Below are 26,527 nucleotides of genomic sequence, written 5' to 3' on the forward strand. Positions count from 1 at the left end.
ATGGTGAGGTTTTTCTGCAGAGAGATGGGGAATTTTCACCAGTTATAGGTGCAACTATTTCTGGAAAATGAGGAATTACATTTGCCATGACAATGACTGCTCATTTCATCTTGCTTTCTATAAGGCTTTATATCTCTATAGAGTGGGACAGAGCTTATGTTTTAGAGGAAGAAGGAAGATAGAGATCTGTTCCTGTCCCAGAGATATTCGTGGTGGCGTTAGATGACACTTGATCGCTAGAGTCATGATGTTGTTACCAAAAGTGAGCTCTGTGTGTGTATGATTGTATTTTTAATTAGAACAGTTGTCCTCTAATAAATTCACTTTTACTCATATTCCAGTATGATTTTCCAGAGTAGGAGAGAAATTTCATCTCCTGAAAGCACCAATGGAAGTATGTAGCAACCAATAGCTCTAATATGCCAATACTGTTCCAAGTGCTATACATGTTTTATCTCATTTAATCTTCACAATACCTGGGATAGGTACTATCTTTATATTCATTTTACAGATAAGAAAATTGAGGAATTAAAAGCATTAAATAATTTGATCAAGTCACATAGTAAACAGTGGTAGAGTGGGGGATAGAGGTGAAATTGAGAATTGTTGGCTTAGGATTGAAAAGATTGGCTCATAATAGGGACCAAAATGTTTGGATCCATTCTAGCAAATATACGAAATATACCTAGAGATTGCTCATGGAAGATGAAGGTGTCAGTATAGAACAAGGAGAATAACGTTTTGTAAGGGAATTGTGACACATGGCTTTTGCCACCGCTGTGCTACTAATCACTTGATTTGGGAAAAATATCTAATGAGAGATCTGTAAGAGGAGACCACTGGACAAAGACGTCTCTTTTCCTTTCTGCTTTTCTTCCTCCTCCTGACCTTCTGTAGTTTCATTTGTTTGTTTTGTTTTGTTTCTGTTAAAAGCACAAAGATTTATCTAAAATTTACCCATAATCCTACCACCTCAACTTAATCACTATTAAAATTTAGATTTATAAAATTCTAGTTCTTTTTCTAAACCTAAATGTAATACATTAAAATAAACATAGAATACTCAAATTTTCTATATAAAAACCTCATAATTATTTATATATCACTCTAATGGTTTTATAATATTTCATAATATGAACTTATTAACTTCTAAAAATTAACCTATTGTTGAATTTTTAGGCTATTTCCAGAATTTTTTACCAATAATGCTATTATAACTATTGTTGTACAAAAATCTTTGTGTAGATCTCTTATTGTTTCCTCAAGAGAAATTGCGGGTGAAATTGTAGGGCTTTTGATACATAGTGCCAAATTGTCCTCTAGGAAGAATGTGCAAATTTACATTCTGCCAAAAAATGTAAGAGAGGACTCATATTCTTAGACACCCATCAACAATAGATTTATTTTTAATTTTAACTAATATAATAGTCAAAAAAGTATTTTTTGTTTAATTTCCTATGTCTAAATAGTAGTAAGATGGGCATGATTTTTTAATATATTTTTGACCATTTCTTCTTTTGAGAATTTGTTACTTATTTCTTTTGAGCAGTTTTCTGTTGTAGTATTTATCTTTGTTTTATAGATTTTTTTAATAAACTTTTTATATATTGCCATTTGCCTCATAATCTGTATGATGGTGTTTTTAGATATACATACAGAAGTTTTACTTTTATGAAATCATATCTGGCAAAAGCTAGTTTTGTGATTTCTCCCTTTCTTTATTTGCTTAGTTTAGCTTTTTCTGCCTTAAGATTATATGCATTCACCCCATCTGGTTCTTTTGGAATTTACATTTGATTATTTAATTAATCTAAAATTTGTTCTGCTCTAAAGTATCAGATATGGCTATACCTTTAATTTTTTTTCACAAATAAGCAACCATTCCAAGATCTCAATATTTGCATTTTAAAGTGACTCCTTCCTTCTCTCAAGTTATGATCCAATGACAAAAAAATGTATCATAAATTGCATGACTTACTTTACATTTAAATGTTCAGTGTCTCAGAATTCGCTAAAGCTTTTCAAGAGTGAATCAGAAAGGGGTTAGACAAAGTTCCAATAAGGATGGCCAATTTCTATAAAAAGTTTCATACCTTAAGTAAATCTTTGTCTAATAAGGAAGAGTTTAACAAAAAACTTTACAAATAAAACCTTCTGACAAAGTCCAAAATTCTTGGCTATAAGCCCCTTATTTGAAACCGAGACCTTAGTACTACTTTTAACATTTCTGTGAAGACAAAAATGTTTCTTCTACTACAGTGCTGATTCTTTACTTTGAAATATGTCAACATAGTTCCCTTTTCTTCTTGATATGAACCAGATGGAAAAGGTAGCAGAAGGTGGACCTTGAGGAGAAGATTGATGAGTTCAAGTGGAAGCATGTAGCTTCACATGACAGAACCAGGTGCAGGTTGGGGTACAATAAGAGAAAAGGGTGGAGAGAGAACATGATAATGGTGTCTGGACTCCTCTCTCTGCTTCCTTCTTACTATATCATTTCCCTTTATGATTCATGTAAAGTTTTCCTATATATCGACTCAACTATCTTCCATCCTTACCTCTTTTTTTTTAAAAACATCTTTATTGGACTATAATTGCTTTACAGTGATGTGTTAGTTTCTGCTTTATAACAAAGTGAATCAGCTATACATATACATATGTCCCCATATCTCCTCCATCTTGTGTCTCCCTCCCTCCCACCCTCCCTATCCCACCCCTCTAGGTGGTCACAAAGCACCGAGCTGATCTCCCTGTGCTATGCGGCTGCTTCCCACTAGCTATCTGTTTTACATTTGGTAGTGTATATATGTCCATGCCACTCTCTCACTTCGTCCCAGCTTACCCTTCCCCTTCCCCATGTACTCAAGTCCATTCTCTATGTCTGCGTCTTTATAGCTGTCCTGCCCCTAGGTTCTTTAGAACCTTTTTTTTAGATTCCATATACATGTGTTAGCATACGGTATTTGTTTTTCTCTTTCTGACTTACTTCACTCTGTATGACAATCTCTAGGTCCATCCACCTCACTACAAATAGCTCAATTTTGTTTCTTTTTTATGGCTGAGTAATATTCCATTGTATATATGTGCCACATCTTCTTTATCCATTCATCTGTTGATGGACACTTAAGTTGCTTCCGTGTCCTGGCTATTGTAAATAGAGCTGCAGTGAACATTGTGGTACATGACTCCTTTTGAATTATGATTTTCTCAGGGTATATGCCCAGTAGTGGGACTGCTGGGTCGTATGATTGATAGTTCTATTTTTAGTTTTCTAAGGAACCTCCATACTGTTCTCCATAGTGGCTGTATCCATTTACATTCCCACCAGCAGTGCAAGAGGGTTCCCTTTTCTCCACACCCTCTCCAGTACTTGTTGTTTGTAGATTTTTTGATAATGGCCATTCTGACCGGTGTGAGGTGATATCTCATTGTAGTTTTGATTTGCATTTCTCAAATGATTAGTGATGTTGAGCATCCTTTCATGTGTTTGATGGCAATCTGTATATCTTCTTTGGAGAAATGTCTATTTAGGTCTTCTGCCCATTTTTGGATTGCATCCCTACCTCTTTTTATGCTTCAAACCTGTGTCACCCACTATCTTCTGGATACCTCCACCTGGATAGTCTAAGCAAGGTACCTAAAGGCCATCGTGCTTCAAACTAAACTGATTATCATTCCTTCTAAGCCTGATCTTCCTCCTGAGTCCTGTGTCTCAATGAACAGCACTCTATCTACCCTCTTACCTAAGCAGAAACCTGAAATTTGGCCTAGATTTCATCCTATGACTCATCTCACTCATGAATGGGATCATAGACATTCACCAATGTCCACCATTTTTATCTGTCATGTCCTCTTCCTCTTCTGCTCTTCCCTACAGCAAAGGTCTTAGGGAAGTTCTTTATACATTCTTTCCTGGAATTCTGAAATATTCTACAAACTGGCCTCCCACCTTCTTTTCTCATTCTTATCTAATGTATCCTCCAACTATTATGAAGTATTCTTTGTTAAATGCAAATCTGATTGTTTTACCCTTTGCTTAAAATTCCCACATCTTAAGCATGATCTTAAGGTAAACTCCTTAGCATAAACATCAGACCTTCATATTTTAGCTTATCTTGGCCTAAGCAGGTTCAGTGGAGTGGTGAAAAGTAGAATCCAGGAGGTGGTAAATTGAAGAGTGAATAAAGGTTTCAAAATTAAGGACAAGGCATATGGAATACTCTTCCCTGAACTTGAGAAAGATCAAAAGGAAAGTGACAAGAAGAAATGTAGTAGAGGGAAAGGTTGGTTTGTATATGTTAGGATACTATAAGCTTGCATGTGTTTATATGCTAGGAAAGGATAGCTAAAGCTACCAGAAAGGGCATGATTAAAGAAGCTATATCCTTGGCAAATAAGGAAGGAATGGAGTCCAGACAATACATTAAGTCATCTTGGATAAGAGAGTGACATATGATTTTCTACCTACTGCAATGCCATAGGCATTTAAAGAAACTGAATTTGGGCTTACCAGTGTCATTTTAGTAAGTAGCCTGTGTTTGAAGAAAGTGACTGCTAGAAAGTCTTAAGAAGCTATTTCCTTCATTGAAAGATGTAGCAAGGTTTATAAGATTTTAGAAGATTATATTTATGGGAAAAGAGTTTCCTGAATTAAGCCTGAAACTACTCTGTCACGCTGCTTGGGTTCAAATTATGCCACTGCCATTTAGCAGCTACATGAACTTGCCTCGGTTAACTAATCTGTAAAGTGGACATAATTAAAGAGTCTGCCTGGGCTTCCCTGGTGGCGCAGTGGTTGAGAGTCCGCCTGCCGATGCAGGGGACACGGGTTCGTGCCCCGGTCCGGGAAGATCCCACATGCTGCGGAGCGGCTGGGCCCGTGAGCCATGGCCGCTGAGCCTGCGCGTCCGGAGCCTGTGCTCCGCAACGGGAGAGGCCACAACAGTGAGAGGCCCGCGTACCGCAAAAAAAAAAAAAAAAGAGTCTGCCTCATGGGATTATAAATTAGGTAGTGTGTGAAGTGCTTTTAGCCTGCACCAAACATATCCTAAATACTGTATATGTTACCCACTATTAGTTATGATGTTAGGAATGGACAGCTTGAAGTAGATAACAGGTTAGGGTGACCCTCCATTTCCATATGTCCAATAAAGTGAACTCAAGAATGTTAGTAGGAATACATAAAGCTCTGGAAGTCAACCAAGTTGGAAGTTTTGAAGAAGTCCATATATTTTTCAGGAAATTTTTATCATATACCCACTATGAGACAAGCAGTGTGCTAGGAATTGAGCATCTATAGTACAAAAAATAAAACAGCCACAGCCTCTGTCCTCATGAAGCATACAGAATAGAGAAAGAAACAGGTATTAAAACAAAGAATCACACTAATAATATAAAGCTATATTTGTAATACAAACAATAAAGAAAAATACAGGATGTGTGGAGTCTCTTTCATAGCAAGACCTAATTTAGATTGAAGGAGATGAGGAAGGCCTCTCTGAGGAACTGGCGTTTAAGGAGCCCTGTAGACTGGGTAGTGATTAGAGGGGTAAGTGGAAAAAGGGATGTTCCCAGTGATTCATAATGTGGTCCTAGATTTGGTGAGTGGCCATGGTTATGGAAACAGAAGCAGAGGTTAAATTGATGAAGACTTGATAATTCTCCCTCTAAAATTTGATGATTCTCTTTATATACTGAGGTATAAGGGACAGTAAGGAGTTGAAAATAAGGAGACTAAGATGATTAGATTTTTGATAGTCCCACTAACTGAGATAAAGAAAAATGAAAGATAATGAATCAGGGTTTTATTCTTGGTGTTTTAGGTTTGATGAGTTTTTTAATGTGGGGTGAAAAATTTAGATTTGAGCATATTGAAATTAGTGAACTCAAACTAATTTTGCACCTGTGCTGGATGATATAAAGAAAAAAGAACTGACATGCTGACCGCCTACTGGGTGCCAGACACAAGACAGAAGCTTCACGTATATTTTCTTCATTTCTTGCTTAACCTAATACCCTATGAGGGAGTAGGAAGTTCTGGGGAAGCAAATGGGAACAAGTGATCAAAGAAATAAGAGAATAACCAGAAGGAAATGATGACGTGGAGAAAAAAATAGAGGAAGTCTTAAGAATGAGGAAGTGATCCGCAGGTCAGAAAGCACTGCTCATCTTGGCAAGGACATCTGGTATTGTTTCATTTTGCCTTTCACATGTAACCACTGAGATTCCAATTTCCAGTTGGCAATAATTGTCCTATTCACCCATACATCCATTTTGTCATTCATCCAACAACTATTAACATCCACCCACTATGTTCCAGCACTACTCTAGTCTAACAATTCAGTAGTGAACAAAACAAAAGCCCAGCTCTCGTGGTGTCTACATTTGGTGTCTACATTATAGAACAGACAATAAACAAATGAACGAGTGGGTACATACTATGTCAGATGGTCACAGTGCTGTGGAGAAGATACAGCAGGATTAGGGGAAAAGTAATTGCTGGAGAGGTTGATCAGGAGATGCCTGCCTGGTTAAATGGCATATGAGTAAACACTTCAAAGAGTGAGAGAGTGATCAATGCAGATAAATATCGGGGTCGGGGGAGAACGTTCCATTCAGAAGGAACAGAAAATGCAAAGACCCCGAAGTAGGAGAGTCCTTGGCAGGAAACTATTGAGGCTTTTTAAAAGGAAGAATGATGTGATCTGACAAAATTTTTCAAAGGCTCATTCTGTCTGCGGTGTTGATACAAGATCCTAGATGGGCAAGGACAGAAGCAGGAAGGCTGGTTAGAAGGCTGTTGTAACAATCTAGGTGGGAGATTGGCAGGAAGGAGAATAAATACTAGATAATGTCAGAAGACCTCAACTCCATTGTTCTAAATGAAATGATGTGTGTGAAAGTATTGCACGAGGCATAGTTCTATTCAAATGTAAGGAGCCACGGTTGTTGTCATTTTCGTACGAGTCCCTTGCCCCCTTGCCCATTATTTTAGACTCCATCTGGATGATGCGGCCATGTGGTTGTTCAGTCCCCATTGAAATTAACAGCCACGTTCCCTTTAAGAGTCATTTTCTCTCTGCATGTGAATCAGACATTTCTTCTTGTGCTTTTATTGTTTTATTGTACCACACTTACCCAGGCATGCTACGTACTTCCCTCTGCTGCTTCATCATTACTTTTATGTTTTCCCTACAGTGTTTCTTCTGTTCTTGACATACCATTTTTCCATCTCCCCTTTTTCCTGAGGGCCTGGGTTATCTGTTTTCGTGCTTAATATTTTCCCTGTCCACCTATTTGTTTATTTTAGCATGTTTCTTCCCTACTCGCTGCTGGCCTCTTTATAGATTCCTCTGTTCAATAGTTTAAACTCCATGCCATTGCTTTGTTTATCCTCTCAGCTAGCACAGTATATTATTCCCCATCTGCTATAGAAAGGGCCCCAGGGTCCCACAAAGTTGACTAAGCCCCTCTTGTCTGAACAAGTTTTTCAGTCATGGATTCAAGTTTCTAATCTACCCCCATCTTCTCTGGTTATGAGTGTGACAATATTATTTCTAAGCAAGCCATGCTCAATAGATCTCATCTTTTGTTCTTTTCTTTCAAATGCCTCAGATAAGACTTAATGGTCTGCTGCTTCAGAAGTAGGCAGTTTCAATATCAGTCAATCAGTAAGTATTTATTGAGTATTTGCTATGTGACCTTAGCACTGTGCTCAGGACTGGGTCTTCATCCAGAGACTAACAAGGCATGGTTCAAGGCACCAGGTTTTTCCTGATCTTGGTGGAGATGTAGTGCTAACATATATTTATTATGCACTCACTGCAATCCAGGAAACTGGGAATACAACATGAATTTTAAAAAGAGAGATATCTATCCTTACGGAGCTCACAGTCTAACAAGGGAGAAAGACACATGTTAAAAATTATTTACAGTTCAATCAAATATGTACAAAATGCTCTGGGAACACAGAGGAGTGAAAGGGATTAGTTCCGCCTCGGGTAATTGTGCAAAGCTTCACAGAGATGGTGATATTTAACATGGAGTTTAATAAATTAGTGTTAATTAAGCAGAGAATTAATAATAAAAGCTAATATTTATTGAGTACTTATGAGGTTTCAGGCACTGTTCTGCATGCTTGTGAATTAACTCATTTAATCCTCACCATAACCCTATCAGGTACCCATATTTTCCCTATTTTACTGATTAAGTAATTAATAAACAGAGAGGTTAAATAACTTGTCTAAGGTCACACAGCTAGGAAGACATGAAAACCAAGACTTGATTCCAAAATCTGGCTCTAAAACTTGGTCCTTAATCACTATCTTCTTCTGTCTCTCATGAAAGGAAAAAAAAAAAAAAGGAAGGTGGCATTTCAAGCATATGAGTATGTTTGCAAAGCATAGTGTTAATACATACTTGGAATAAATGCAGCCATGGGACCTTAAATCCAATACAAAACTCATTCTTTTGTTCAATAGGATTTCCTAGAAAGGACCAAACTGAGAGGCAGTAATGAGGAAAATAATCCAGTTTTCTTGCTCAGTCTTAACATGATGTAAAAGGGCGAGGGGATATACTGATTAAACATTTAAGGATTTCAGCTAGAGCGTCAAGAGTGGTTACTCTCAGTGTTACACTGTGACTAGGGGGTCCTTGAGAACCAGAAGTCTTCACTAGCCAACATGGTATCCACCTTCCCCTTGAGTCCTTGGAAGCTAAAAAATGGTCTCAGAGGCTGTCAGTCCTACCGCAGGGAATAGTCTGGGGCCCTAGCATCAGCCTGGCGTTCAGTCAATTTCCTCTTTATCAACCCTACATCTGGATTTCCATTTCATAGTGACACATTTACCATACATATTGCCATATTGCGGAGCTGTCGCTTTTGTGAAAGAAAAGGCTTCTGAGGAAGAGGAGGGTAATCAAAATCAGTGCTAAAGGGGAAGGGGAAGAATGAGATAAAGTAAGAAAAAGACAACTGACCTCCAGCAATAGATGTAAAGGTCTCCTTCTAAAAGATGGACCAGGACCTTCTGAAGAAGCTCCTAACACATTCCACAGGTTCACCTGTGCTAGAGAAAAGAAACCAAATAGGAAGCCGTTTTATCTCCTGGCTGAAGAGAACTGAAGTGACAGCGTGCACATTTGGCCCTGCTAAATGAGAAACGTGCTGTAGTCCCAGGCAGCATATAACAGAGATTTGAGAGTCTGCCAAGGCTTATAAAGTTCCCCGAATGCTTCCCACTTCTGTTGATATATTTGAGAATGAATTCTCATTCTCTTTATGAAGCCAGGAATGTATCTCTAACGTCTTTGAATTTCTGGGTAGGAAAATGAATGGTTTAGGGGCACTAGTGATGTTTTCATCTCTTCCTGCTGCTTCTAGGAAGAGATAGACTGCATCTCATAAGACTGGCAAGACAGTGTTGGCAGGAGACCAGTCAGTCTGATCGAGAGGTTTATTATTTCAATTGAGTTGTGAGGGGAAGGAGAAAAGTACTCATATATAACTGTAAGGCATATTAGATACTATGGAGCATAAAAGGGATGACACAGGAAGAAAAATAGTAGAGGATTTTCCCAGCAATTTTCAGAAGATACCAGAGAAATGGGCGGGAGGCATTAACATTCTCAGTTGTCTATATACAGACAAATAGCAGATGAAAAATTATCAGACTGCACTTTAAAACACATGAACAGAATATGGTGAAAATCAACTCTGAAGTCTTACGGGGATGTTTTGAGATGTGATTCCTGACTGGAATATGATGATGGAAAGGTATATCTTCTTTGGAATAAATAAGTCTGATGAAAGGGCTGGGGGAGGAACAGTATATGTCAAAAAGATATACACATGCGTGGAAATCCACAAACGTGAAAGTGAAGCATGGAGGAAGCAGCTGCAGGAGAGTGAAATGAAAGGAAAACAGAAATGTTTTCGGGGACTACATCAGAGACCCCATAACTAGATGGTTAATACGGACAGGCAAGATAGAGCAGCGATGTAAGCCTTTACAGACTTCAGATGAAAATCCCACTCCACTAAAGGCAAAACATTGGCAAAACTATTGAATTCCCATGTTGGAAATTTAATCTCACAAAGGAGAGAGAAGCAATGAGAGACTTACTGCATTGACTTATTTCTGGTTCCTTATAAAAATCTGTTTGGGGAAAATGGCAGCTAAAAGAATCTTGAAGGAAAGTAACCATCCCATATCATCGTAGAGTTTGTTAGGCCACAGAAAGGAAGTCTAAACTTAAATGTACAAGTATGCCACCTTTAGTAAATCTACTTTCAGGGAGCTCAGAAACAACAATAGAAAACAATCCCGTAGTCAGAGCTCTAACCTGAACATGGATCAAGAAGAATGAGAGGCTGTCAAATTGAAATTTGGTGACATAATCTCTGAGTTTCACGAGGAATAGGAAAAGAGTGAAGCGTTTAGATAACTCAGTATTGAATAGTCATATGAGAAAATAGAGATCACATTACCAACGATGATCATAAAAGAGTGGCATCAGGATTTTAAAGTGTTTCAGAAATACCAAAGCCTCAAATTATCTGAATTGGGAGAAAATATTAGGAAAAATGGAAATATATTTTGTCTATTAAAAGTAAAAAAAAAAAAAAAAGAGAGAATACACCCACTACTTAGAGCAGATGGTATACTGTTAACTTACAATTAGAACTGTTCAACTCCTGTTATCTTTGTAGCATCCCCATAAAGAATGCTTTTAGAACTGAAAAGGATAAGGAAAACATATTCGAGAGGTGAAGCCCAAGATAGGTAAGGATAAAGTAGAAACATATCACATTTAGCCTCATTAAATGTATTTAAATCCAAAGTGTCTGGCAAGAACTTGCTACTTTAAAGCCTGAGCCAGCCCACATAAAAAGAATACAGTGATCAGGGCCACAGATCTCTACTGAACCAATATTGACTACACCCAAACCTCACCCATCTGTCTCTCAGTAACAAGCTCCCTTCCACTCCACCCTCTCTCACCCACTTCAGTTCCCAGGTCCTCACTAGCTCCTACCCCAACTCTTGGTTTGCTTGTTTCTCTTACCTTCTCCACTAATTTACTTACTATTTTATTTCCTGAATCATGCTTTGTCTCTGCCCTCCCAACTCAGCTTATTCACACTGAGTCCTGTTATCAGAGTTCTACTGAATTTAAACTCAAGACTTCCCTATCTAATTGTACAGTCACCATCCCTGTCTCCTAGCTCGGAGGACATTATATAGAATATCAAAAAAAAATTGTATGCTGTATTTTTGAAACTATTTTAGTATGATATTGCTGTATCATACTGCTAAAAATTAAATGGCGCTCTAGGTTCTTTAGAAAAGGAAAAGGTTGATGTGGCAAGGGGAGTGAAGAAAAGATAGAAGTAGACCAGAAAGCTTCATTAAGGATCATTAAACTTTTGACTTGAGAGCATTAGTAAAGGAAGAAATTATCAAGTGTCAGCATAAATTCTGTGAGAACAAACCAAATTATCTCATTTCCTATTTTGATAGGTTTATTAGGCAAGCAGTGAACTTGATATAACAGATAAGAACCTGTGACATTGGTAATGGTACAGATAAGGAAATGGTAAAGTAATTAAACAGCTACGTCCAAATAATTTTGATCTGTTTTGGATAGACATCATAGTGATTGCCCACAGCACACTGTCCTTGGTCCTGGCCTTTGAATGACACTTTTTTACAGGTATCGTAAATAGTATGCTAATCAGATGTGTAGAAGACTTAAATCTAAGGACAGTTAACACGCCAGATATCAATCACAACTTGAAAATACTTCAATCACCCGTAAAAAAAAATAGGCCCAAACTAAGAAAGTCATACTAAGCCTAATACATTAAGTATGATGCAGCAGGGATGGGATGGGGGCCCTCTAGTTCCTCACTTTTGATCCCAAACTGTATATCAAACAGAAATATTGACTGATCTAGTTTTTAAAAATACTTTTGATTATCCCAAACAAATAATTAATTGACAAAGATGTGATTCTAGAATTCTGTACTGCTTCCCAACGTTAATTTTGGGAAAACATATTTAAATCACATGTATCACCTACACTTTAAAGAATTTGGCATCACTCTTCCCACATACACATTCATACATAAACTTTTCCACTAATCAGGGATGGCTATAGCAGATCGCGCGACCTTTGTATATCCACACCCTGCTTGGAATAATGAATGTAGGTACCCTAATCTCCACAGGTATGTGTCCAACAGGGACCAGACTAGCCATATGTGCTTTACTGATTATATGCAACTTTCAGCAAACTCCAAATTCCAGAACGTGTACTCAAGGGTATTTATAAGCTGGCAGTACTACCTGGAAGCTTTGAGTTTTAAACAAATGTCCACGTTTTCTGCCACATAGAATGATAATTCATTTTCTTTGATTACTCTTTACAAAATAACTTTAAATTGTTGCCATTCTTTTATCCTCTTCCAGATTAAATATATATATATACATAATTATCTTAAGAACTATGATGAATGAGGGGTGATTTTTAACACCATGTGTAAATAATTTTTAGAGGCTCCAAGGACTTTGTTTGATTTAGTTTCACATTAAACAATGATGTTTTAATAAATGACAACAGCAAATCTCCAATATAGAGCAAAAGGCGTATTTGATATACACAGAATGTGAATTTGCTTCCTCCAATAAAATACCTTAGAAATATGCACTGTTTCTTTGGAATAAGCCTTATAAGCTGGATGACCATCTAAGGAGTTTCCTGTTTAATCATCTTTTGAATATTTACTGATGATTTCAGTCAAGCCATGATCTAATTCAATGAAACAGCTGTTCTGGCTAATTTGTTTACTAGATTGAAAAAATTATTTTCTATCACGTAGAGTCTTTTACAGCCATAGAGTGACCTCATGCATTTGCTGTCTTAAAATATTAGAAAATATTAAACATATCCAGATACGTTGACTATGATTATTTTGTATTTAAAGAGGTACTCAAATCTTTTTGTGAATCTCATATTAATAAAAGTATTCGGTAAATCAAAAAGTAGCTGTTAGCTCATACAACTGTGTGCCTAATATTTTGCTGAATATTTAGTATATAGAAAAACTAAAGATACATTTATTTTAACAAATATTTGAGTACCCATTATGTTTCAGTGATCTGAGGAGCAAGATACACAACATGAGATACAAAGATGAATAAAGCCTCCTAAGAGGCTGCAAATAAGGAGCTGAATGTAGAAAATACCTACAACATGAAGTAAACTTTGCTAAATAGAGAAATAACCGATGAGCCAGTAAAGCAGAGTGCTTTTGATCATAGAATTTGAAGTTAGGCAGCACTGGTCTGAATCCCTGCTTCATCATTTATTTAATTTTATACCTTAAATGTCAATAATCTCATCCTCTATAAAATGTGTGAGATTTAAATGAGAAAATGCTTAAAAATTATGGCACTGGCCTGATACATAGTAAGAACTCAAAGTAATCTGTAACCATTAGTTCCACATAATAGATAAAACACTCTAGGCCATTGCATTGGTAGGAGGGGGAGAGAGAGAGGATGAAGAGGGGAAAAGGGCAGGAGGAAAAGATGTAGGAGACAAAGGAAGAAGAGAATGAAGAAGTGGGAGATCACATCTTCAATTTGGTTAGGAAAGGACAAGGAAGAATTAAGGAGATTTTCAGGAAGTAGTGGCATGTGAGATGTCTTTGAAGGATGGACAGGATTTTTCAAAGTGAAGATGGGAAGGAAGGGTATTCTGGACAGAGGACTCAAGATAAAATTAGGTGCCAGAGGAGTTGACTGACAAGTGTGTTCAGTGTAGGGCATGTGTCCAGTGTAGCTAAAGCACATGGTGTTCGGAAGTGAGAAATAAGACCAAAAAAGACTAGTTGGTAGAAAGCCTTAAATGCTAGACTTAAATGTGAAACTGTATTTAATTCAACAGATTTTTGAGTAAGGTAGTGAGAAAATTTAAGCTGTGCTCTACAGCATAGATGAAGATGACAACACTGCATAAGGTAGAAAGGAAAGGGAGAATAAAAGGATGAGACATGTAGGCTCTTATAACTACATTAGAAGTAATGGGAAATTAATTAGTAATGGTTAAAGATTATAGTAGACTTGGAAAGAGGATTCAGAAGATATTGCAGATCCAGAGCTCAGAAGACTTGGCAACTAATGAGATCTTGGAGTAGGGAGAAGTCAGAGTGAAATACAACTCTGAAATTTCAAGCCTCAGTGACTGAAGAAATCCTAACAGTGTTAGTTAAGACTAAGGAAATCAGAAGGAAGATCCAGTTTTGTGATGCTGATGAAAAATTCGGTGAGTGGTGAATTTGACATACCAAATTCTAATGACAGTGCTTATCATGCAGCTGATAAAAGTAGATCTTAAGTTTGTGAGAGAAATTCAGAATGGAGATATTGATTTGGACATCAAGTGCCCCCCCTCTACAAACAGACTGTGGTATCACTGAAATTATACCTTCAACACACTGAAAAGAAAATAGTAAAGACAGTAAGTTTTTGATCACCTTATTTTTTGAGAGACACACGAATGGTATATAATTATGTAAGCTTTGTTTCAGTTTAAAAGCTCAAAGTCATGAGCATATTGTCATTTAGAGCTGAAATCAGGAAAAAATAGAGTAAAAAAGGGTAACCAAGGTCATAAAAAGAAGAACAGAAAATAAGATACCATAAATGTGAGTCAAACCACCTTGAAGACGGACCTTGAATTCAAACAAAAGATTGTCTTGTTAAAAGTTAAAAACAGAAGCAGAAAATCTTGACAGCATACTAATTTTACAAACATTGTTACATTCTTCTGTTTTGTTTTATGAAACAAAGTGTTTCTTATTGTTGATGAAACACCTTCTGTGCTTCACATATTAAGCACACTTCCAATTAATATGAAGAACAAAGCAATGTGTAACAGCATGAAAAATCTTCAGTGGTGAATGAAGAAAATCCTAGTTCTTTAATAGTAAAAGAGCATCTTATTTAGCTATTAAATTAATCTAAGTAATTAACATAAATTAGAATTTTTAAATAGTGAAATATACTCTTCAAGACATGACAGGTGGGTATGCTATCAAAGCACTCTTCTAAATGAAATCTAGACTCCAAATGCAGTGCTATAAATGCATAGTGTCCACATTTTTATTCCCCTCATTCCTAGCAATCTAAAGTTTTCTAGTATCAGTGCATTACCCTTTGTCACTTTTCATTACTTTTGGATCATTCAAAGTCCAAAATTGAGAAAAAGTAAGCCGCAACCACTGAAAAGGGTGTCATTTCTTCTGTCCACAGAAACACTGATTTAGATCATTTGTAGAAAACCTGATGAATGCAATTAGTTAGGTCTTGTGTGTCTACGCTAGATATATACAGAAAGCCCATCTTTCAGGAGACAGAAATATGTAAGCTATAATTATAAAAAGTATATCTGTGAGAACTACAGTATCCAAAACCTTCTAAGTTATATAATGCAGGATTTTATAAAAACAGGGAAATTTGGACAGATACTAATCATCACATGGTAATGTTTTACAATGAACACTGTAAGTAATTCAGTGCCTATCTTTCAGGATGTGATTGGAAAAGCACTGCAGTACCTTGGAACATTTGGTGAACTGAGCACCTTAGAGCAAGTTGTGGCTGTGATTGATGAAGAAATGTGTATCAGCTGTGGCAAATGCTACATGACCTGTAATGACTCTGGCTACCAGGTAAGAATCCTGCTGCAATTAGGATGCTGTGAGGCATGTTTCTTCTTGGCTTTTGTAGCAGAAAGCATCTTCTGTCACAAAGTGTGGGATTCAGACCAGACGTGCCAAACATTGCTACTCAGCAGTGACATAGCTCTCTGTCCTCTCACCCTCATAACATAGTGATTTTTTTTTTAAAGGGAAGCCATAACTCATACTAACGATGCCACCATTCAGTGCACAGTACTGTTTTAGTATCATTTCATCACTCATAAAATTGGAAGGAAGAATTCAAACAAAAAAAGAAATTCACACAATTATGCCCATGAGGAAGCATTATGCTCTCATGCAGAGGGAAAAGAGCTACAATTTATTGCCATGACCCTGAAAGGACTTGCTTCCTTCTACCAAAAGAGAATGCTCTTCCATTCAGTATTGATTGAGCTTCAGTTAGAAAGAAAAAGCATTTTCCCACCAACTAGATGGGCTGGTTGGGACCAGAAATTCCTCTATAACTGGAAGAGTCAACAAGTTGTATTCCTACCACATGAAATGATCCAGAGATTCTTTCCAGTTCCTCAGCCTTCAGCTGAGAGTCTGCCATGGAACAATAAAGAAAAAATGGGCATTCAACTGTCTTCAGGCTAAAAACTACAGAATAATATTATTTTCATTAAATATTTCAAGCTATAAAGAAGTATAATAAAGTAAAATAAGATCCCTTTAAGATGATTAATGAATTTTCAAATTAGATAAACTGGCCATTGTTAAAAATTGTAGTTCATTTACCTTATTCAGCTTGGAGAAAGTTCCTATTTGCTTGTGGTACGATATTACATATTCTTCTGATCACCTAATACAGGTATGACAGACATAATTTTAATTTTTTAAAAATCTCTTCTTCCTTAATTTAACACTACTTCTATACCAAGTTTTCACCCTTGTATCACTTTTTTTTCTATCTGAGAAGTGTCTCTAACAGTTACTTTGAAAATGCTAATCATATCACATTCATTTTCATTTCTTCTTTTCTCTAATTAACCAATCAGAGATAAGTAAGGAAGTTTCATCACTAAAATCACAGCATCAGGGTTCTAACATCTTAAATCTTAGAGGTTATTACTCCCACCTTGGAATTCTAGCCTTGGTACAATTTTAGCAAAAATAATCTTATTAATGAGGGGAAAAAAATCACAATTATACATTTAAAAAGATTTTAAAAGTCCTTTGACTCTTTTGTCTCTAAAGGATAAAAAATAGAAAATCAAAATCTTCAACATGTTTGCAAATTTTCAAAGTATAAGAGTTCTTTTTTTTTTTTTTTTTTTTTGCGGTACGCGGGCCTCTCACTGTTGTGGCCTCTCCTGTTGCGGAGCACAGGCTCCGGACGCGCAGGCTCAGCGGCCATGGCTCATAGGCCCAGCCGCTCCGTGGCATGTGGGATCCTCGCAGACTGGGGCATGAACCCGTGTCCCCTGCATTAGCAGGCGGACTCTCAACCACTGCGCCACCAGGGAAGCCCAAAGTTTAAGATTTCTAAAACATAAGTATTATTTTATTTTCATCAATTGTTTCTTGGATTTCTATTTATAAAAGGGTACATAAAGAAGAGAAATAGCTTTTACTCATTTAAACAGCCATCTGAGATGTTGTTTTACAAAACATAGCAACAATTTGTTTAGACAAATTTTCTAATAGTTTGTCATAACTACAGTTCTTGTTCAGATATATGGTTGTTTCCTTAAAGATCAGAAATTTTTAAAAAATATTAAGCAGCCTGACATAATTTATTCTGAGACCATTTTCATTTTTATGTGCATAAAAGAGAAAAAAATTATAGTTACAAGTAGCCTCATTTGGGGGAGGAAAAGTTTAAACATAAAAAATATTTTGAATTGGATTATATAGCATGTTGTATATGACACAGGAAAAAAAAACACAACAGAATTCAGTAATTATTTCAAAATGTAAGATTTGCAGACCTGGCCTCAAGGAGTATCTGGAGTGAGGCGGGGGCTTAATGACCCTCATAATTTTGCTCAGCCCCCTAGCTCGTTCCTCCAAATTAGTGCACCATCTGAGTAAAAACATCAAATTGTTCTGCAAGATTCCAGACAAGTCCTCAAGTCCCCTCTGCCCGCACGTATCTACCCTAAAGTCTCCCCTAGATGGAAATTCTTGCATGTTGTTTCCAAATAAGAAATGTTATAACATTTGGAAACAAATGTTTCTCTCTCTAACAAATAATCATCATGACTTTAAATAAAAATCTAATTGTAAATTTCACACTAGGTATTTTCATTGCACATTATAGATTGCTTCATGTTAAAAGAAGGGAAGGAAGGAAAGAAGGGAGGGGGGGAAAATGGAATAAATTATTGAATTTCTCAAAATCCTGAGCAGTTTTAGAGCTGGAAGACTTATCCTGGTTCTCCCAGCTGAGGAGTGTCAGGCCAGGACCAGGAAGCCAGGTGTCCAGGCTCCCATCTTTCAGTGATTTTTCCCCTTGGTGGTCGGGTAATGCCTAGAATCAGCTTGGAAATCCTCAAACCTGAAAGCTGGCACTTAAGCTAATTTTTTTTCCTATTGCCTTCTTCTAAACACTACACACATAATTTGAAATCCAAACAAGTGCATTCATTGCCCCATCTGACAGTGACGTTTCTCCACTGCCGAGAACCATGAGTGCGAGAAGGACAAGGTGTGGAAGCACCCTGCCCCCCTCAGGTAGCTGACACCTGCCCAGTCATGGTCAGACTGACAAGACCTGTGTTCTTCTCAGAACACAGGACACTAGAGAGTTACTATGTTATGAAATATTTTCCTCACACAAAGAGAGAAAAATACCTCTAAGGAATTTTAAACATTGTGTTTCTAATTTTAAAGGCATTTCTTTTTTGTCCTTTTTTTTTTTTTTTTTTTCCTTCTCCCTGGCAGCTCAACTGTTGCTATAGCTGCACCACAGTGCTGGGCGTAGTTGTCTCCAAGTGCAGCTCTCCTGCAGTGGAAAAAAACGTTGATGCTAAATGGGGGCATTCTTGACCTTTGTGGGCAGTGACAGCAAGACTCTTTATTTCTGTTCGCAGGCTATCCAGTTTGATCCTGAAACCCACCTGCCCACCATTACTGACACTTGTACAGGCTGTACCCTGTGTCTCTCCGTCTGCCCTATTATCGACTGCATCAGAATGGTTTCCAGGACAACACCTTATGAACCAAAGAGAGGCTTGCCCTTGGCTGTGAATCCCGTGTCTTAAGGTGATTTGTGAAACAGTTGCTGTGGACCTTGAGGTCACCTACTTATGCTGATCTTTTTAATTGTGATCATTATGCTCAGCTCTTTCTAAATTCAAACAAACATATAATTTCTAAATAAAAAAAGATAATTTCTAAAGACATTTCTAAATTTTAAAAATGTCTACTGCCAGTGACCATTCAGTTAATGGTCATAAAATAGAATTTTTCTGAGGAGAGCTGTTAAATATAACTGTGTAGCAGTTAATTGGATGTTCACCATCAGTTGTCCATTATGAAAAATATTAGCAGTTCTGTGGCAATTAATACTACAGTTTCCAAATTGCCCTATGCTGGGCTCTGTCTTTGATTTCTAATTGTAAAAGAAATAAGTATTTTAGAACAAAGTACAATTTAACTTATGAGCAAATGTTTCCAAGGCAACATTTTATAATTAAAAATTACATTTAATTTTAACTCTGTTTCTAAGCAAAGGTAATTAGCTCCATAAAGCTCAAATGAAGTCACATAATAATTTTCTGTGGCAGGAAAAGAAAGCCAACAAGGATTTGGGAAACTTTTTTCAGGTCCCTTCGCTGAAATAACTTCTTTTTGGTGCTGGATACTGAAGGCGAGAGTATTTAGTAACCATTCATATCACACTGTGCTATTCATCACTCACTCCTTAGATGGGTGTCCAAATGCCACCAATGAATCAACATGACATTCTTCTTTAAATATTTAAACTATGTTCCTAACAAAGTAAGATGTGTTAGGACGGCGCTCTGGCTAAAGCCACTCTTTTGCTGTGCACAGATCTGTTCTATGTGCTTCTAATAGTAACCTTCATGATTACAGCAATTAATGTTTGAACACAACCCAGATTATACAGCAGTGGGTCATGTGCTTCATCATTCAAGAATGAAAAATATAGTATTGGAAATATATATTAAATGTGTGATACCACTTTACCAACTCTTTATTTTAGTGTTTATGTGGAATTTTGAAAGTAATTAAATAAAAAAGAAATATTTTCTGTTACTGCCAAATAATATTTTCGTATTTCTCTATTTTCATAATCAGCAAATAGCATCCTATAAATTAGTTTATCTCTTCTTTGTGGCATATTTTAATATGAATCCATAAGTAGTGAATCTTTATGTAATCATCTGTGGCATATTTCTATGACAAATGCAAGATCAAGAAAAATTAAATGTTTGATTATGCACTTTTAGAAATGCACATTTACCACAAAATCTGTATGATTGAATAATACCAAATAAAATTTTATAAAGCATTATTAAATAACACGGTCTTTTGCTATCTCTTGGTAGAGCAGTTTGGTGTTAATTCTACAGCAAATTCCATTCACAGTCAGTCATACGTATCAAGCTAGTTCAAATCTAATGAAGGTGTCCTTAAGATTTCTTCCCACTCTTGACTCTGGTAACCCCTTCTATACAGATGGTGCTAACATCTATACCTCCAAGTTGGACTTCTGTCCATGTATCTGACCACTTGCTGTATTTAAGCATTTCAAACTCAATTTCAAAAGTCAAAATAGTTACTTCTCCTGCTTTTTGTCTTCCCTGCTTTCATGCAGTCCCTTACCATGTCCAACAATTTTACTACTAAAACATTCCCCAAGTCTTTCCCCAGCTCTAAATTGTAGAAACTGCCATGGTTCTTTCCTCCATTGTGTATTATGCAGCTCTTGTAATACCTCCTAACAGGCCATCCAACATCCCCTTCCACTTCTTCAGTGCTATTCTATTGATAGATTACTTGCCAACATGAATGTCCCATCATATTTCTCCACCACCATAAAAACCTCCAGATCCTTTCATGTGTTAACAAATTAAATGCAGTTTCATTAAAATGGAATTGAATACTCTCCTACTAAGAGCCTCCACTACTATTCCAAACATATGTCCTTTACATACTCTGGGCTTTAACCAAAGTTGGAAGATAATTGCAGTCTTTGGAGTTTGCTACCTGGCTGTCACTTAATTGCTTGTTACCTCAGACAACCAAACTTCCTAATCTATAAAACTGGTATTAAAATAGTTTCTAATTCCCAAGGTTATTGTGAGGATAAAACAAAATAATACAGGTTAATTAAATAACTCTTATTGAATAAGTATTCACTTTTTTTTTTTCTCATTTAAAAGCATCCTATAGTGAAGCAATTTAGAAAACAAAGATATGTTTTGGATACAAATCATCTTCTGTCTCTTCTATTATGTTTGTTATTTTATTTATTTATTTATTTGCGGTACACGGGCTTCCCACCGCCGCGGCCCCTCCCGCGGCGGAGCACAGGCTCCAGACGCGCAGGCCCAGCGGCCATGGCCGACGGGCCCAGCCGCTCCGCGGCACGCGTTATCCTCCCGGACCGGGGCACGAACCCGTGCCCCCTGCATCGGCAGGCGGACCCCCAACCACTGCGCCACCAGAGAAGCCCCTATGTTCGTTATTTTAAAATGAAAATGTTTATATTGGAACAAGTTATAAATCTTACTGGTTCCCTTGTTAACAGTGAGTTCATTAAAATCTTTAATGTGTTCACTTAAAAATATGTTTACACTGGGCTTCCCTGGTGGCGCAGTGGTTGAGAATCTGCCTGCTAATGCAGGGGACACGGGTTCGAGCCCTGGTCTGGGAGGATCCCACATGCCGCGGAGCAACTAGGCCCGTGAGCCACAACTACTGAGCCTGCGCGTCTGGAGCCTGTGCTCCGCAACAAGAGAGGTCGCGATAGTGAGAGGCCCGCACACTGCGATGAAGAGTGGCCCCCACTTGCCACAACTAGAGAAAACCCTCGCACAGAAACGAGGACCCAACACAGCAAAAATAATTAATTAATTAATTAATTAACTCCTACCCACCAACATCTTCTTAAAAAAAATCATAAAAAAAAATATGTTTACACTAGAGCTCATATAATCAGGTTATACTTTATAATAAACACAGAATTTCAATAATATAAACACATTCAGTTACTAAGATCTTATCTAATATCGTCTGAAGAGACCATCAGCAGTCTATCTTGTACTACTCATGTGAGAGCCTTGTCATTACAATAAAATAACTTAAAAATTCTTGTTGACTGTACATTAAGAAAAAAATTTACCTGTAAATATTGTTTATATAAGACACACATTTTTTAATGCAGAACAAATTCTTCTACCATTGTTTTAAAACTCTATCAACCAAAATGACAGCAACAAACCAAAACTAAAATGTAAATAAAACATCTCATTTAAGCACACAGTAATTTGATCAGAATAGAGGTTATTAGGCCCATTTCACAGATGGAAAACCAAGGCTCAAAGAGTTTATGCAATTTGCCCAAGACCATACACTGAAGAGGGCAAAGTCCGTATTTAAACCCAATACTCCACTCCCCCACTACACAGCCCACAGTGCATGTTCCCCATCTTCACTTGCACCTCCCAAACCTTCCTACAAATGTGAAAAAAGTCATTCATCTTACACACAGGTTATTAGAATCTGGATCTGCTGCTTGCCAAGCACATGAACTTGGATATGTTAACTAGACCACTGAACCTCAATTTATTCATCTGTAAAATTTCATCAGAAGGTGATAGCTTTGCATTTAATACATTAGATATAATTATAATTTCTGTTGCTATTATTTATGAATATAGAAATTTCAAATACACTTTAAAGAGATAAAAGGCTACTATCAAAATTCTACATTTGCTAGACTCAAAATCAGACTGTCTTAGTATTAACTGGTGGTATGACTTCCTAAGCATTCATTCATCATCATAGCAATCTGGAAAAAGACATTCCAAGCAGTTGGAAGATCAAGATTCTTTTTTCAAAAAAAATAAATTTATTTATTTATTTTTGGCTGTGTTGGGTCTTCGTTTCTGTGCGAGGGCTTTCTCTAGTTGCGGCGAGCGGGGACCACTCTTCCTCGCGGTGCACGGGCCTACTCAATAACGTGGCCTCTCTTGCTGCGGAGCACAGGCTCCAGAAGCGCAGGCTCAGTGGTTGTGGCTCACTCACGGGCCCGGTTGCTCCGCGGCATGTGGGATCTTCCCCGACCAGGGCTCGAACCCGTGTCCCCTGCATTGGCAGACAGATTCTAAACCACTGCGCCACCAAGGAAGCCCCAAGATTCTTTTAAAAAGAGAGTAGTGTAGCCGGGCTTCCCTGGTGGCACAGTGGTTGAGAGTCCGCCTGCCGATGCAGGGGACACAGTTTCGTGCCCCGGTCTGGGAAGATCCCACATGCCACGGAGCAGCTGGGCCCGTGAGCCATGGCCACTGAGCCTGCGCGTCCGGAGCCTGTGCTCCGCAATGGGAGCGGCCACAACAGTGAGAGGCCCGCGTATCGCAAAAAATAAAATAAAAAAGAGAGAGAGAGTAGGGTAGCTAATTCTAACAAAAATGAAAGATCCCAGTAATGAAACTTAACATATATATGTATATATCCAATTACCATATTTAGAAATGAAGCTCAGCTGACTTGACTTTCAGACAATGCCCTCTCTTCCGTATTATTTTGCTAAGTGGGTATTACCTATTTTTCTACAATATGAATATTTGGAGATGCATTATTCACTTTTGGTGGTCTTAGGGTGCCATTTAATGGCCTGAAGAAACTATGAAATAACCATTGTCTGAAAGGGTTAATTAATATGGTAACATTAATTAATATAGTACCTCTTTTATTAATTAGTACAGATTTTCTGCTTAAATTTTTTAAATTATAAAATGACATTTTTTAAGTGAATAGTCCCATTCAGGTTGGAAACTTGCATGGCTAATTGTCCCTCTGAGTATGTTAGCCTTTCATTAACTGATCTATAGCATTTATAAACTCTGATATTGTCTATCATTGTTTTCATATTTACTATTCTTCTAATATGCACTATAAACTGCTGTGCCATTAAAGGAACCAAGCCATCTTGTCACTGGTAGATAGTCTATAGTAGTGAGTCATATTGATTAATGTATCTATGCAGTTATTTCTTTACAGAATTTGTGTAGTGCTTTTCCATATGTTGTGTTCCGCAAGCACCCAGAGTCTTCTGTGTCCCTGCCTTCTCTATTCCACTACCATTGATGAATTCAAATTCATACACTGCTGGAAGTTTTTGAAGATTTGCATTAGTCAACATACGGGTCAAGACCTCCTCTCCTACCAATAATTTTCCTTCATGTGTTTCTGTTGAAACTAAGATCTACCTGCCTATTACTAGTGCTGGCTTATTCATCTTTCCTGACCTTCTGTGATTTTATGGTATCCAGCTCCATGGAATCTAGGTATTTGGTCAAAGATAAAGTGCCAAGTATACACGCACACGCACACACACACACAAGTGTGAGAAAGACCCATGTATGTTAAGACTCAATTATTGAAAAGGTTAAGTCTGCATATTTTCTTGGAGATATAAGGACCTGAGTGAAAGATAAGAAACTTTCAATTCATGTCTTTATGTAAGAAACTCAAAAATGCTTATTTTCTGTTTTAAAAGAATCTCTTCTGAGTGAAACAGAGAGGGAGGGCTTAGGGATTTGGGACAGAACTGTAGGAAGCTAACCATATTTTTTTTTTTACATTCCCCGTTTGTTTTGCAACATTTGGGAGACTACATCTTGCTCTTCCTTCTTATAGGTTGTGATGTTTTGATGGGGCACTTATGTGGTTGGGGGGGCATGGTATATTTAATAATGAAAGTTCGTTTTCTCTTTTGAGACTACAAGCATGAGTAATTTTTTTTTTTTTCGGTACGCGGGCCTCTCACTGTTGTGGCCTCTCCCACTGCGGAGCACAGGCTCCGGATGCGCAGGCTCAGCAGCCATGGCTCACGGGCCCAGCCGCTCCGCAGCATGTGGGATCTTCCCGGACCGGGGCACGAACCCGCGTCCCCTGCATCAGCAGGCAGACTCTGAACCACTGCACCACCAGGGAAGTCCAGCATGCGTAATTTTTATCCTACTGCAACGTCTTACCAACAACTATGGCCAATGGCAATGCCTCCTATTCCAGTATTATTCTGAGCTAACCCTTAAAATAAAATTCTTTGAAAGTTTCCTGAAGACAAGAACATGGCAACTTTATGCTCTCTTCTGATAAAGACAGCAGTATAGGAGTCCAAGGACCTAGCAAAGAACACCATAGATAAAACATCTACATTAAAGATAAGAGGAGAAAGACTGGTGACTCCAAAGTCTATGTGTCATCCCCACTTCTCTGAATTTCAAATGTGTATATCAGAGTGCTTGTTGTACAATGGATATTCAGTTACAAAGCCTAACTTCGGATGCCTAAAGTCGACTCTTATCTCCTCCTTAGTTCATCTCTTCCCATCCTTCTTCGTGTATCATAGCTTTGCTCCTCATCTAGTCACTCAGGATTGATCCAATAAAATCACAATAAGCTCTTCCTTTCTTTCCTGCCCCATATCAGTCACGAAGCTTAATTTCAAGTGACAGAAAATCCAATTCAAACTATTTTAGGAAAAGAAAGAAGGATGTTATTGGCTTACATAACTAAAAACCCAGGGGTAGTGTTTATTGGATCCAGAGTTTCAAATAACAGCATCAGCAGAACTCAGATTCCCTTCATCTCTCTGTTCTGCCTTCTGTGGCTTTATTTTCAGGTTCCACGTGTGACCCCTGGAGCTCTAAGTTCACATCTTCTTTGTTGTATCATAAAAAATATCATATTGTTGTGTGGTAGACAAAACAATGTCCCCTCCCTAAGCTGCTTATGTCCTAATGCCTGGAACCTGTGAATTTATCAAGCTACATGACAAGGGGGGGAATAAATACCAGATTGAATTAAGGTTGCTAATCAACTGACCTTAAAATAGGGAGATTATCCTAGATAATCTGGGTGAGCTGAATGTAATCACAAGAGTCCTCAGTAAGTGGAAGAAGGAGGCAGAAAAGACAGAATGTCAGCAATGCAATCGAGAAATACTCAGCTGGTCACTTAGGGCTTTAAAAATGGAAGGGGGTCACAAGGCAGGGAATTCGAGCACCTCAAGAAGCTAGAAAAAGCAAGAAAATGGACTTTCCCCTAGAGCCTCTAGAAAGGAAGGCAGTTCAGCCCATCGTTAGTTTGTAACCAATGGAGACACTTCTTAGACTCTGATCTCCAGAACTGTGAGATGATTAAGTATTTGTGTTGCTTTCAGTAACTTAGTTTGTGATAGTTACAGCAACAATAGGAATCTCATATATTCTGCAAGGATCAAGAGCCTCTGCTGTTACCAAATTTGGGTAAACGGATGGACCAAAGAATAAAAATCAACTACAGTCTGTCCCACTGTATTCCTCCCATCCTTTGCCAGTTTTTATCAAATTCTACCTCTGAAATAAGAAGTGCTTCTGTATCTTCTTCTATTCTCATTGTCCTACTTCAGGTCTTTATCAAGGGACTTAAAGATAATTTGTAAGGTCCATAATAGTTCCGTGTTGCTAGAATCTAGTACCTAAGATATGAAAAAAAAAATTGTCTAATGTAGAAATTTACATGACCTTAGAAATAAAAACAAAGCATTCATTTGTGCCCAAAAATATCAGATTA

The 26,527-nt window shown here is 37.6% G+C and overlaps 1 protein-coding gene across 1 annotated transcript in view; it reads left to right on the forward strand.

The window, feature by feature from the left end:
• Positions 1 to 20,272, forward strand: part of DPYD (dihydropyrimidine dehydrogenase) — an 803,004-nt gene extending 782,732 nt beyond the window's left edge. The window contains exons 22-23 of the mRNA XM_082832404.1: positions 15,602 to 15,742; positions 18,808 to 20,272. Coding sequence (XP_082688530.1) covers positions 15,602 to 15,742; positions 18,808 to 18,978 — 312 coding nt within the window. The 3' untranslated portion in view covers positions 18,979 to 20,272. The remainder of the gene's footprint in view (positions 1 to 15,601; positions 15,743 to 18,807) is intronic.
• Positions 20,273 to 26,527: the final 6,255 nt, after the last annotated feature.

This window comes from Leucopleurus acutus (genome assembly GCF_964270905.1).
Source record: "Leucopleurus acutus genome assembly, chromosome: 2".
In the NCBI taxonomy this organism is placed as follows: domain Eukaryota; kingdom Metazoa; phylum Chordata; class Mammalia; order Artiodactyla; family Delphinidae; genus Leucopleurus; species Leucopleurus acutus.